Below are 15,524 nucleotides of genomic sequence, written 5' to 3' on the forward strand. Positions count from 1 at the left end.
TTATGACAGGTATTTATGTCCAAACTTATTAAAGAGGTTATAAGTTCCTTAATGTGAATACTTAACGCAGAGGTTTTGAGTTCCTTTGTGACAGGTATTCATGTAAAAACTAATTACAGAGGTGATAAAGTCGTGTTTGTGAGGTGTTAATGACAATACTTATTATGGAAGTTATGAGGTCCTTTGTGACATGTATTTATGTCATTCCAAATAATGAAGGTTATGAGATCCTTTGTGACAGGCTTTTATGTAAAGATTTGTTATGGAGGTTAATTAGTTATCAATGGTACCAGAATTATAATTTAATACGCCAGACATGCATTTCGTCTTCATAAGACCAAAATAGTTATAAAGCCAAACAAGTACAAAGTTGAAGAGCATTGAGGACCCAACATTTCTAAAAAGTTTGGCCAAATATGGCTAAGATTAAAAGGTTCTGTATGACATGTATCTAGACTTTTTATGGGGGTTCTGATGTGTTTACTAACAGGTTGTTTTATAACAACTTATTATAGAGGTATTTATGACAATGTAGAAATATTTTCGGCTCGGTTGCAGCATTTATAACATCTGTATTTTTCTTTAGAGACTGCCGTTTGACTCACAGTTCACATATTTCGTGTACTTATAATATATTTTTAGAGGGGTACAGATTCTAGTTGAAGGTCCATACATAAGTAAATAGTTATTAAAGGTACCAGGATTATAATTATGTATGCCAGACGCGCGTTTCGTCTACATAAGACTTATCAGTGACACTCGTTTCAAAATATTTAAAAAGCCAACCTTTAATATTTGCTTAAAACAAGATGACAATTTGCTTTCAAGTGAACATTAATTAATTACATGTTAAACCTTAGATGACTTTCATTCTAGTTGGTTGGTCCCTTGTGGATAGTTGTTATATTGGCAATCAAATCACATCATCTCTTTGTATGCCCCACCTACAATAGTAGAGGGGCATTATGTTTTCTGGTCTGTGGCTCCGTTCGTTCGTCCGTCCGTCCGTTCAGGTTAAAGTTTTTGGTCAAGGTAGTTTTTGATGAAGCTGAAGTCCAATCAACTTGAAACTTAGTACACTTGTTACTTATGATATGATCTTTTTAATTTTAAAGCCAAATTAGACTTTTCACCCGAATTTCATGGTCCACTGAACATAGAAAATGAAAGTTGGAGTTTCAGGTTAAAGTTTTTGGTCAAGGTAGTTTTTGATGAAGCTGAAGTCCAATCAACTTGAAACTTAGTACATATGTTCCCTATAGTATAATCTTTCTTATTTTAATGCCAAATAAGATTATTACCCAATTTCACGGTCCATGGAACATGGAAAAGGATAGTGCGAGTGGGGCATCCGTGTACTTTGGACACATTCTTGTTTTTATACGCCCGTCAAAATTTTGACGGGACGTATTATGGTATACAAGTGCCCGGTGTCCGTCCATCTGTCCGTCCGTCTGTCTGTCCGTCCGTCTGTCTGTCCGTCCGTCTGTCTGTCCTGCCGTCTGTCTGTCCGGCTATACATGTCGCACCGTAACTTGAGAACAACTTTTCTAAATTTCATGAAACTTAATATAGTTGTTTTTTATGATGGTCAAATGATCTGTATACTTTTTGGTGAAAATAAGATTTAAACTTTTTGAGTTACGGCACTTTGTAACTAAAACAGGGGTGTGTTTTTTTTTACATGTCGCACCGTTTCCCAAAAACAATTCTTGATTATTGCTTAAAACTTTACACACTTCTTAGTTATATTAATTTTAATATCTGTATACTTTTTGGTGATGATTCAAAATTTCATTTTTGAGTTATTGAGTATTTTGTAAAAAAGGGGGAGGGTTTTTTACATGTCGCGCCGTATCTCAAAAACGATTTATGATTATTGCTTAAAACTTTACACACTTTTTTGTTATATTAATCTAAAGATCTGTATACTTTTTGGTGATGATTCAAAATTTTATTTTTGAGTTATTGAGTATTTTGTAAAAAAGGGGAGGGGTATTTACATGTCGTGCCGTATCTCAAAAACGATTAATGATTATTGCTTAAAACTTTACACACTTCTTTGTTATAATAATCTAAAGATCTGTATACTTTTTGATGATGACTCAAAATTTTATTTTTGAGTTATTGAGTATTTTGTAAAAAATGGGGAGGGTTTTTTTTACATGTCACGCTGTATCTCAAAAACAATTTATGATTATTGCTTGAAACTGTACACACTTCTTTGTTATATTAATCTAAAGATCTGTATAGTTTTTGGTTTGATTCAAAATTTTATTTTAGTGATTTTTGTAAAAATAAAAAACAGGGTGGGGGGGTTTCACATGTCCCTCCGTGTCTCAAAAGCAATAAATGGTAATTGCTTAAAACTTTCTCAGAAACTATTTATGATTATTGCATAAAACTTCCACACAAGACGTCGGGGGTATCATGCGCTCATGGCGCAGCTGTTTATTAAAGTTTTTTTAGTTTTTTTATCTTTTCAGATAAAGTATTTTGGCCAGAGGAAAAAAGAATTCATGATACTTTTAAAAGAATGTCAAAATGTGGGACCATAAGACGGGAAGACCTCTACCTAATTTGGGAGCAAAAAGATTTCCGTGCAATATTGCCATACAAAGAGTTTATATTTAACAGCTTGATTTATTTAGATATCCTAGCAGAGCAACGGAGATATGATACAACTACAGGAAGTCGGTTACCAGTGAAAAACTTCTTTGTTCCCTGTATGGTTACAGAGAAAAATACCACATGCTTCATGGACAAAGAATGTACACCAGAGAGAGCTATATGCTTAGCGTTTTTATTTAAAGGCACTATTATACCACCAGCCCTACCGAATCGTCTGATCAGTGCATGTCTGAGCATGTGGACCGTGAAGCAGTATGAAGGGAGACAACTCCTGTTTTCAGGATTTATTGGTTTATCATTTGACAGGTCACATGATATTGTTGTATGTGTTGAAGGCAACAAGATTCTTCTTTACATCATTCACAGAACCTCCTCCGGGTTAATCGTACCTGATATAGCTACAGGTGTTAAGGAATGCCTGGTCATCACAATGGAAAGAATCTCAGATTTCTATCAGTCCACAGTCCATGCAAAACGCAGCCACCCATCACCTTTCAATATCGAATATTCATGTTTCAAGATGCAATGTTTCATCAGTGAAGAGGAAGCTTTGCAGACCAAAAAATGGGTTTGTGACAAACATAAACATATACACACAGCAGGAAACTGGTTTGTTTGGAATCAAGATCAGGTGTGTATTATATATGGAAAATAAATATTATAGACAAAATCAATCACACTATGGTCGCTTAAAAAAATGTGTAAGGATTAGATTCATGCAGCTATGCAAGCCTGGTATAATGTCATAAAATAATACTTCCAATGTTTATATTTTTAACATATAAATGATTTTATGATATAAACAGCTAATAAGATTATCTCTTGTTACAAAATCATAACATACAAAAAGATAAATGGCTTATAATTATGTACAAAAAGAGTGAAAAGACTCGTCAGTGATGCTAGAATAAATAAGTGAAAAGACTGGCGTAAAAGTACAAAGTTCATAAGAAGATAGAGCATTAAGGACCCTGGTCAAAAACATCTTTATCATTCATGTGGAGATAGTTTGATGACTGTATACTTTTCGTTGATAGTTTCTCTTACTAACAGAGTGGTCAAGTTGTATTCTTCAAGAACAATCGTGATTCATGAAAATGGTCGTAGTGTTTACTTACTTTTAGCGTCTTCATCAATTTAGTTGTGGTATCATATTTAAGTTTCTTTATCTAAACGAGACAAATGTATTCAAATTTGTTTTAAACTGTTTTGATGTAGACGTGTGTTAACATATCATATTTGGAAGAAAAATTTATGTTGAAAGCAACATTGGTACAATGTAAGCTTGTGGTCCACTTTCATTGTAAATGAAGAAATCCTTTTATATAAACATGGTATAATTTTCTAGTGAGACAACTTTATAACAGATACAAAATAACATTAAGTTTGAAACTATAGGCCACTGTGTCTTTTATCAATGAGCAAAACTCATACCGCATAGTCATCCTTCTCATTGTTGAAGGTGGTGCAGTTGCATATTCTTGCTGGATCGCATCTAACTTTTCGGGCTATTTTAACAACATAACTTTAGAATTAAGGACATTGAAGGACCTGCTATTCCATTTGAAATAAGTTCATGTCTGAGATATATGATATGTATCTTACCCCTAAGAGCTATCAGTTCTTTGATCTGTTTTGGGTGTAGTCTAATTGACCCATACATCCACCTTTTCTAAAACCTTGCAGTCAATTACTTCACGTGACTGTTTTGAAATTAAGCTCTGTCTTGCACCTGTTAAACATCTAGTTGTATTTGTTTTTTAAATACAGAAAAAAGAACAGTGTGAAGATCATTGTCAAGGTAAGTTGACCTTTTGTCATCACTTTTAATGTCCTTACACAATATATATTACCAACATAGCGAAAACATTGACAGAGAATATTAAGTCGTTGCTACAAAAGTTGTAGGTCTGAATATACACATTAAATTACTTTCCAAACTCAAAGTTAAAAGATGGTTCATTCAGCTTTTTTTAAATAAATTTCACTGTCAGAGAAAAAAAAGACACAATGGTAAACAATTAAGACGACAATACTATATCATTACATAGAAAACGCAGACAGTAAACTTTGGCTCATCATATTAAGTGAGATTACACCATATATATAAGTACATCATCACATAACTTGGTTTTCAGTCGATATCCATTCGTTTGATGTGTTTGGACTTTTGATTATGCCATTTGATTTTGGACTTTCCTTTATGAATTTTCCTCGGAGTTCAGTATTTTTATGTTTTTACTTTTTTCTATAATGATAATTCTAGTAGTATATTAACTAATTATAGATACCAGGATAGAAATCTTGTATTTGACGTCAATATAACTACCTTTTTTAGATGACCCTAATTCACAAACCTTAATCTAGTAATTGTCGTTTGTTGCTTTCTTCAAACCAGGTTATTTTTTTTATTTACCTTTATTCAGGATTTTTTCAAATCTTGTTCTATTGAAAAAAAAACAATTGTCATTGTTGGAGACCTCACAGTTACATGTGTTTTTTTTATGGTTTTTGCTTTAAGGAATAATAGTAATGCCGTTGAAGAGTTTACACCATCAATTGGCGATTTGAAGGTCGCAAATTCAGATTTACTGGCGACGCGTAGCAAAGACAATTTAACAAAATTTGCGCCTTTCAAATAAAAATTGACGCCGGCAACTCTTCAACTACAGTACTGTTTTTTTAATTCTAATTCATTACAAAAAGTATACGTTAGAACTTGACAAATGTATAAATTTGAACTGCAATAAAATTCCTCAAAACTTCATGAATGATTGTGGCACAAAGACATCATGGCTAAATGTGACGTCATACAAAAATTAAACTGACGAACTCGCCCCTAGATCCACGGTCCAATGAGTTACAATTATTTTGCAATTGTCAATGCTTAGTTTCTGTTGAAGTTGTTTTATATAATTAGTTATCAAAGGTACCAGGATTATAATTTGATATACCAGACGCGCGTTTCGTTTACATAAGACTCATCGGTGACGCCAAAATCAAAATAGTCATAAAGCCAAACTAGAACAAAGTTGAAGAGCATTGGGGACCTTAAAATCAAAATAAGTGGTGCCTTATACGGCTAAGGTAATCTATTCCTAGGATAAACAAATCCTTATTTTTTCGAAAAAATTCAAAGTTTTGTAAACAGGAAATTTATAAAAATGACCATGTAATTGATATTCATGTGAACACCGAAGTGCTGACTACTGGGTTTGTGTTACCCTCGGGGACGAAACGTCCACTAGCAGCGGCATCCGCCTAGTGGTGTAAATAGTTATCAAAGGTACCAGGATAATAATTGTATACGCCAGACCGCGTTTCGTCTACATAAGATTCCTAAGTGACGCTCCAATCAAAATAGTTAAAAAGCAAAACCAGTACAAAGTTGAAGAGCATATAAATCACTTATGATAGATCAAAATGTTGTGAGTACTGTTGCATATCACTTAAACCACTATTTTGAGTCCCTGCTCCCTGAGTTATGTTACAGTGACTATGACTTAATTATCAATTTCAAATGATAAGTTTTTCTGCTTTAGTCAGTTTGATAGATCAATGACTTTCTATAAAATTAATCTATAACTATCGGTACATGTCAGTTTTCAGAACTTTTGGTATTCCCTACCCCTAGGTCATATTCTAATGACATTCTATTGGAAAACTTTTACATTTTATCTTGGGCATTCTTGGTGCACATAGGTCCTGTGGTACAATTCAGACACAAATGGCTTTTACAGTGTTGTTTTATTTTGGGTTCCCTTGTATATATATTCATGTAATTATACTATATTGGGAAAGTGCATTTGTCAGTTTGTTTTAGATTTATGAGTTTGACTGTCCCTTTGGTATCTTTCGTCCCTCTTTTATTGGTTATACTTTTTGGACCTTTTGGATTATAGCTCTTCATCTTTTATATATGCTTTGGATTTCAAATATTTTGGCCACGAGCATCACTGAAGAGATATGTATTGTCGAAATGCGCATCTGGTGCAACAAAATTGGTACCGTTGATTTTATTACTACCACTGGGTCGATGCCTCTGCTGGTGGACTATTAGTCCCCGAGGGTATCACCAGCCCAGTAGCCAGTACTTCGGTACTGGCATGAAAATACGGATTTTTTTGTGTTATTAAAATTTGCTGTTACAAAATATTAGAAATTATTATAAATTAAGGAATGTATCTCCCTCATGCAAAGCTCTGATTCCTTTCACGAATTTGGTTATACTTTTTGGACCTTTTGGATTATAGCTCTTCATCTTTTATATATGCTTTGGATTTCAAATATTTTGGCCACGAGCATCACTGAAGAGACATGTATTGTCGAAATGCGCATCTGGTGCAACAAAATTGGTACCGTTGATTTTATTACTACCACTGGGTCGATGCCTCTGCTGGTGGACTATTAGTCCCCGAGGGTATCACCAGCCCAGTAGCCAGTACTTCGGTACTGGCATGAAAATACGGATTTTTTTGTGTTATTAAAATTTGCTGTTACAAAATATTAGAAATTATTATAAATTAAGGAATGTATCTCCCTCATGCAAAGCTCTGATTCCTTTCACGAATTTGGTTATACTTTTTGGACCTTTTGGATTATAGCTCTTCATCTTTTATATATGCTTTGGATTTCAAATATTTTGGCCACGAGCATCACTGAAGAGACATGTATTGTCGAAATGCGCATCTGGTGCAACAAAATTGGTACCGTTGATTTTATTATTGGGTTATGTAAAATCCCGAGTAATATTTAGGAATTATATATCATTGCTAAAGTTTTCAGGATCCATACATAATCACTAGAAAAAATATCATGGATTATACATATTTTAAAACTGGAATAAAGAGACAGTTTTGTTTAAATAAAAAATATTTAAAGTTATATGATTTGTTTTAAGATTTCATATAGAACATGCATTAAATGATTGTTAAGTGCTCTTAACAGTCAGACATTTTTCATTTTGTAAGATGTATCTGTCGGTTAGGCAGATTTCATTTGAATTTTACCTCATTTTCATTGTTCATAGGCCAATGTTCAGTGTTTGTGTCTGTTTTTCAACTACTGTAAAAAACTATATGTTCATAAAAATAAATTTGAATCTTTTCTACCTCAGGAATAGATAACCTTAGCTGAATTTGGCAAAACTTTTAGGAATTTTTTATCCTCAATGCTCTTCAACTTCGTACTTCATTTGGCATTTTAAAAATGTTTTGATTCGAGCGTCACTGGTGAGTTTTTTGTAGACGAAACCGGCGTCTGGCTTTAATGTAAAATTTTAATCCTGCTATCTATGATGAGTTTATTTTCTTATTGAAGGATCGAAAAGTGTATATTTCTGCCTTTCAGCTATTAAGTGTCCTTGACAAAATTTCATGGTCCATTGTTTTTTTTTGTGTCAGCAGTTCATTCCGAAAATAAGCATTTATATAAATAAACAAGATAAAATCAGTGATAGACATTTGTTTCAGGTCTAAGTGATGATGCGCTAAGTCAGATACCAAGTGATAACGAATTGTTGCGCTTTTCAATCCACTGTGCATCAAGCAAAATGCACAGCTTCGTAACATATCTTGGAATGTTACAGAAATGGGAGGATATAACCTACAACTATCCAGATAATATAGAGGTTTCCAAGTTTTTAGTATTATCAAAATGGAAAGAGCTGAATGTAAAGGGAAGTTTTAAAATCTTAGCAGAAGCTCTAATGGAAATGGAGATATCACCACATTTATTATGTCAAGTAAGATAAAACCAACAATGTTTAACTGTATTTTATCAAGTACAATTAAAATCTATGTTTTTGCATATCTGATATAATTTTAGATCTGTATCAAATTTTCCCACTAGTAAACTAAAAGTAAGGTTTTTGTAGATATCATCTGGGGTTTTTTTCTTTTCAAAGACACAAGTAAAGTTGTTGTTACTGATGAATGTAAATAAAGCCACCATACTTTGAACGTTCATAACGTCACAGTACCCAACCTGTGTAAAAAGTTTATTTTTTTAAGACCCAAGTAATGTTACTGTTACTGTAAAGAAAGCCACCATTCTTTTAATGGTCATCACTTCACATTATTTAACCTGCGTTAACAGTTAATCTTTTTATGACACAAGTGATGTAACTGTTACTGTAAATACCGCCACCATACTTCTGAAAGAGTAAAAACACAAGAGGGACAGCCAAACCAACAGACCGAAAAACAAACCGACAACACCACGGCCAAACATAAACAGACAAACAGTCAAACAGTAAAACAGAAAACACAACACAAAAACTAAAGACAAAGCAATACGAACCTCACCAAAAACTGATTATAGTCAATTGTGTCTAATAATGAAAACTTTGTTGATTATTGTTCGAAAATTTCTGATCAGAAATAAATGATCAATTGTTCTATAAAGGGGATGGATTAATTGATTGGTTGATAAGGGTTTAAAGCTCGTGTCAGATGTGTTGGACAAACACTTCTTGTTTGACAATATTTCTTCTTTTTCATAGTCATTTATTGTCAAACATCTTGTCAAGGTCTATTCATTATTATGAATAAACTTCACAACATTTTTTTTCAGGTTAGAAGAGTCAAGAAGGCAGAAATAGGTTAGTGATACAGTAGTTAAACAACTTAGGCCACATGTCCACAACACTGACCAATTGAAAAAAAAATTGACGATTATACGAAATTTACACAAAAAAAATGATAAATTCGAGCACAGAAGACTAAGTTTATGATGTTTGTATGCATTAGTTCAAGAATTGGAAGAACATTATTTTTCACCGGTCACTCGTTTCTTATGACTTTAAACAACTTAGGCCACATGTCCACTGACACTAAAGATACAATCTGAAATTATACATGTGAGAAAACAAAATAGAGTCAACTGAATATCTTAAAAACATTCTACATAACACCGAAAACTAAAGCCTGAACAACACGAGCACCTCCCTAGAAGAAGGGGGATCTCAAACGCTTAAGAAATGTAAGCAGACCCTGCATCACAAGTGTCACAAATTATTATTGTTTGTTCTTTTTAATTCTCTACTGATGAAGTCAAAGGGGACTTTAGGTTTGCAATCCATCCATCTGTATGTCTGTCTGTCTATCCATCAGACCAGCAAATTATTGATTTGATATTTGGTGTATTGTTTTGTCATAACAAGGTACAGACAAAGTTCGAATTTTTTTCCGGTCTGATGATTTTGTGCAGAAATATAGTCCTTGGACTTCGAAAATTTACTTCATTTTTTTTTCGTCATGCTTAAAGATTTTGATTTGTTGTTGGTTATAAATTTTATTTCAAGACTAGTTATAGATAAAGTTAAAAAAAAACGTTTGCGGTGAGTGCTAATATACATAAAAAGAAAAAGAAAATTGAACCATCAGCCACAAACTAAATTTCCAAATAAAAATCAACATTCAGGTGTACAAAGACATCACACACATTGTTTATATAGCTGGACTTAGTTAAGGTATAAACATGTGAACATATGTACAGACCTCAATATCCCTATTATAGTAAAAACATCATTTCAGATATCCCAGCATATTATTTTGTTTTTATTCCTTAAATAATAACTATAATTCAAATATCCCTGTTGGATAATTTGGGTTTTATTCCTAAAGTAATAACTATATTCCAATTCTGATTTTTGTCGAGCCTTCGACTTTAGTCGAAAAAGCGAGACTAAGCGATCCTACTTTCCGTCGTCGTTGGCGGCGGCGTCCACAAATATTCACTCTGTGGTTAAAGTTTTTGAAATTTTAATTACTTTCTTAAACTATACTGGATTTCTACCAAACTTGGACAGAAGCTTGTTTATGATCATAAGATAGTATCCAGAAGTAAATTTTGTAAAAATAAAATTCCACTTTTTCCGTATTTTACTTATAAATGGACTTAGTTTTTTCTGCGGGAAACATAACATTCACTCTGTGGTTAAAGTTTTTAGAATTTTAATAACTTTCTTAAACTATCCTGGGTTTGTACCAATTTCGGACAGAAACCTGTTTATGATCAAAAGATAGTATCCAGAAGTAAATTTTGTAAAAATAAAATTCCACTTTTTCCGTATTTTACTTATAAATGGACTTAGTTTTTTCTGCGGGAAACATAACATTCACTCTGTGGTTAAAGTTTTTAGAATTTTAATAACTTTCTTAAACTATCCTGGGTTTGTACCAATTTCGGACAGAAACCTGTTTATGATCAAAAGATAGTATCCAGAAGTATATTTTGTAAAAATAAAATTCCATTTTTTCTGTATTTTACTTATAAATGGACTTAGTTTTTTTCTGCGGGGAAACATGACATTCACTCTGTGGTTAAAGTTTTCGGAATTTTAATAACTTTCTTAAACTATCCGGGGTTTGTACCAAACTGGATTTCTACCAAACTTGGACAGAAGCTTGTTTATGATCATAAGATAGTATCCAGAAGTAAATTTTGTTAATTTTTTTCCATATTTTACTTTTAAATGGACTTAGTTTTTTTGTGGTGAAACATTACATTCACTCTGTGGTTTTAAAAAGATAACTCCATTTTTTCTATATTTTACTTTTAAATGGACTTAGATTTTCTTCCAGTTAACATTACATACAGTCTGCAGTTAAAATTTTCAAAACATTTAATAGATTGATTAACTATCCTAGATTTTTACCAAACTTGGACAGAAGCTTCTTACAATCATAAGATAGTATCAAGAGGAATATTTTTATAGATTTTTTTCCTCATTTTTGTTGAGCCTTGGATTTACAGCAAAAGTAGGCGAGACACTGGGTTCCGCGGAACCCTTACAAATTTTTTCGGTTTCATTCCCTTGGTAAAAAAGTTTTCAGATACCGTGCTGATTAATTTGGGTTTTTTTTTTTTATGTTACGTAGAAATCGTGTCAGGCTACTTATCAATTTGGGATTTTTTCCTATAGTAATATCTTTATTTTGGATATCCCTGCTGATTACTTTGGTTTTGTTTCTAAATATAGTAATAATTTTACTTCAGATATCCCTTCAGGCTGCTTATACAGGTGTTTTTTTTAGTAATAACTTTATGTTTGATATACCTTCTTATTATTTTTGTTTTATTCCTATAGTAAAAACTTGGATATTTTGGATATCCCTGTTGAATAATTGTTGTTTTTTTTTTATTTCTTAACATACATGACATAGTAATAACTGTATTCCAAAAATCTATTCAGGCTGATTAATATTTTTTTGTTTTTTTTCCTTGAGTAATAAATTATTTAAGATATCCCTGCTGGCGACATGTCATCATCTAATGGGTTTTAAGAATTATTTTGTATTTATATTGATAATTACTGTATTTCAGATATTCCAGCCGATTACTTTGATTTTATTCCAACAGATGAGATTCTAGATAAGTTAGCTCCACAAATTGGTCAGGTATTCTTTCAACTGGGTGCTGAATTTGGATTATCAATTTCCATCTTGGAAAATATAAAGACCAAGAATCCGAGAGATTTGGCAGCTCAGAATAGGGAAGTATTATTTACATGGAGAGAAGATAGGTCTGTAAAACCTACGATAAGGGTCCTTATACAGGCTTTAGTAAACATTGGGAAAGGAGCCAGGTGTTTGAAGGAAGTACTAGAAAATGTTGATCAAAGCACACTCAAAGCCTCAGAAGTAATGGAAAATGTTGATCTAAGCACACTCAAAGCCTCAGAAGAAATGGTACACAAGAGTAAAGGTGCAATTCCGAAGCTGCGGACAATAAAGCATTTTGCTGCAACAATAAAATCTGACAAACAGACACCACGTCAGCGAAACTTAAAAAGGCCATCCCGGATACCTGTAGCAGTAAAGCAGGTGGTATCAACTGCACAGATAACACCCAGACCAACTGATCTGCCACCAAAAGGAAAGAGAAGTGACAAATCTTAACTCTATCAAGCTTTATTGAACCAAGGAATTTAAATGACACCATATTGTTATGCCCCATCTACGATAGTAGTAGGGGCATTATGTTTTATGGTCTGTGCGTCTGTTCGTCCGTCCGTCTGTCTGTTCGTCCGTCTGTCCCATGTCAGGTAAAAGTTTTTGGTCGAGGTAGTTTTTAATGAAGTTGAAGTCCAATCGACTTCAAACTTAGTACACATGTTCCCTATGATATGATCTTTCAAATTTAAATGCCAAATTAGAGTGTTTACCCCAATTTCACGGTCCATTGAACATAGAAAATGATAGTGCGAGTGGGGAATTCGTGTACTGTGGACACATTCTTGTTTTAAAATCATTTATTTATTGTGTCCAACTGTATACTAGTTTAAAAAAATGTTAATGACTGAAAGCAAATAAAATACATAAATACTTCAAATTTCAAATCCATTATTTTCATCACGGATATTTAAAGCAAGGACATGTAATATGATAGATTGTCAGACAACTATCCACAAAAGACAAACAAAAAACATTCACAGAAATGAATATACAAAATGCTCTTTCTTACTCAATGTGCCTTATATACTGAACAGCAAAAGAAATGTCGCAGTAATTTAAGGCAAACATAATGGAAGAATAAATGCTATATTTTTTTTATTGAATAGGCGTATAAATACCCTTATTATTTAACAAATTCGCATTATTTCAGTTCATTTAGTGTTCATTGATAAACTTTTTCACTACCATATCACAGATTTATTTAATTCAGGTCCGCCATTAGCGTTGAGTACGTAAACTGTCATTTGTACTGTTTGTTGCATTGTAGCATTCACGCATACTTTGGGTGGTGCATTTGGAACGACTTGAAGTGGCTGTCCAGCATTCAAACGTCTGATTGCCTGTTCTCGTTATCCTGAGTTAAGTCGTGGTATCAGTACTGCATCAAAAAGATTATGATGACACAAAAACTTCGTACCTTTAAAATACCCTTATTGAGGTACGGAGTCGACGTGCATCTCATCATCATGAAATGTGACTGCGAAAGGTGTCCCACGGACCTATAAGACCGACCGAATTAATGAACGCAGTCAGCCATAACAAAGATTTAAACATAATCTTAGCTTCTTTTGAAGGTAATTTACCTAAACCAAAAGGAAATAGATATTTTTATCAATGTATTTGAAAATTTAGTCTTTTGAAAATTACGTTTCTTTTGCGGTTCAGTATATATATGCACTCAATAATTATCTGTTGTACACAAATTTCGTGCACCTCTTAAATAAATGAAAGTCACCATCTTGGATTATATGAAAAGAGTTGATAATTATGTACACAAAACAAAATGCATATCAGCACTGTATGTTAGTATATATATGCTAGAAAGTTTGAAGGTTATGAATTGAAAAACTATATAAGAAATGTGCATTGTAAACACTGAACATGCGTAATAGATAGGTTCGTAATAAAAACAATTCATACTGACGTAGTATCATCACACAAGAAATTCTTAAAAAATAATCCAAATATGTAAACAATTTTTTTCTGAATAAATAAACATTGATCAAATCTTTCAAGTTTTTGGGGTTGTCCATGTCCCCTTCCCTTTCATGAATTTGACCTACCGAATAAGACTATCTACCGGATTTGTAATCACATAAGCAACACGACGGGTGCCGCATGTGGAGCAGGATCTGCTTACCCTTCCGGAGCACCTGAGATCACCCCTAGTTTTTGGTGGGGTTCGTGTTGTTTATTCTTTAGTTTTCTATGTTGTGTCATGTGTACTATTGTTTTTCTGTTTGTCTTTTTAATTTTTAGCCATGGCGTTGTCAGTTTGTTTTAGATTTACGAGTTTGACTGTCCCTTTGGTGTCTTTCGTCCCTCTTTTAAGGGAGTTGATAAAACTACACTGTAGCATCTTGCAGCATCTTTGCATTCAGACTGACCATCACAAATTGGTCTGATACACAATTTTGACTGTTCTTCTTAAAATGTAGCCTCTGAAAGGTTGTGTTATGCTGTTATGGCATGGGATCGGTTTTTGTGTGACGACAGGGGAGAGCTTAGGTAATTTTTCAGCAAATGTTTCAAAATTTAGCTCAAATTTAGCACAATTTTGTACAATTTTTTTTTTATGTTTCCATTCATTTTTATTTAAATTTTTAATTCGCCTGTCCCAAGTCAGGAGCCTCTGGCCTTGTTAGTCTTGTATGATTTTTTATTTTAGTTTCTTTTGTATAATTTGGAGCTTAGTATGACGTCCATTATCACTGAACTAGTATACATATTTTAAGGGGCCAGCTAAAGGACGCCTCCGGGTGCGGGAGTTTCTCGCTACATTGAAGACCCATTGGTGGACTTCGGTTGTTGTCTGCTCTATGTTCGGGTTGTTGTCACTTTGACACATTCCCCATTTCCTTTCTCAATTTTATTTTAATGTTCATTAACATGATTAGTTGCCATTACATGGTGTTCATGAAGTGTGTTGTAATTTATGTATTATATGTATAGTTTTTATTCTTATTAATCTAAAAATGTCATTGCTTTGTTATCATGTTATTCAAATTGTAAGTATTCGTTAACAATAATTTCATTTGAACATTTTATTTACTATGATTATTCATCATGAGTCTCTGTCCTTTTATATACTTTTCTGCGACCTTTGAATTCATATTTTTGTAATAACAAAAATAAATCAATCTCCTTGGTTGACTCAGTCCTAGCTATAATTATCCTGTGATAGTGTAATACTAATTAACACAAAAGGTCCTATAGGTGTTACAAAATCCTGATGACTTCATTCATAAGTTTTGATTAAAAAGAGTAAAATATAATTTACCAGTGAATTCAATTTTGACGTCAAGATGTATTTTTGTTTATGTTATATAGTATATCTATAGATTGTTATTGTAACTTCAAGCAGATTTCTCAATGACTTAGTTTTGTTATTAACAAACCTGAACGGCACCAATTTTATGTTAATATTCACAACCA

The 15,524-nt window shown here is 32.9% G+C and overlaps 1 protein-coding gene across 1 annotated transcript in view; it reads left to right on the forward strand.

The window, feature by feature from the left end:
• Positions 1-15,250, forward strand: part of LOC134690247 (uncharacterized) — a 50,187-nt gene extending 34,937 nt beyond the window's left edge. Inside the window, exons 12-16 of the mRNA XM_063550224.1 lie at positions 2,487-3,262; positions 4,402-4,432; positions 8,103-8,374; positions 9,205-9,232; positions 11,959-15,250. Coding sequence (XP_063406294.1) covers positions 2,487-3,262; positions 4,402-4,432; positions 8,103-8,374; positions 9,205-9,232; positions 11,959-12,533 — 1,682 coding nt within the window. The 3' untranslated portion in view covers positions 12,534-15,250. The remainder of the gene's footprint in view (positions 1-2,486; positions 3,263-4,401; positions 4,433-8,102; positions 8,375-9,204; positions 9,233-11,958) is intronic.
• Positions 15,251-15,524: the final 274 nt, after the last annotated feature.

Source organism: Mytilus trossulus, chromosome 11 (genome assembly GCF_036588685.1).
Source record: "Mytilus trossulus isolate FHL-02 chromosome 11, PNRI_Mtr1.1.1.hap1, whole genome shotgun sequence".
In the NCBI taxonomy this organism is placed as follows: domain Eukaryota; kingdom Metazoa; phylum Mollusca; class Bivalvia; order Mytilida; family Mytilidae; genus Mytilus; species Mytilus trossulus.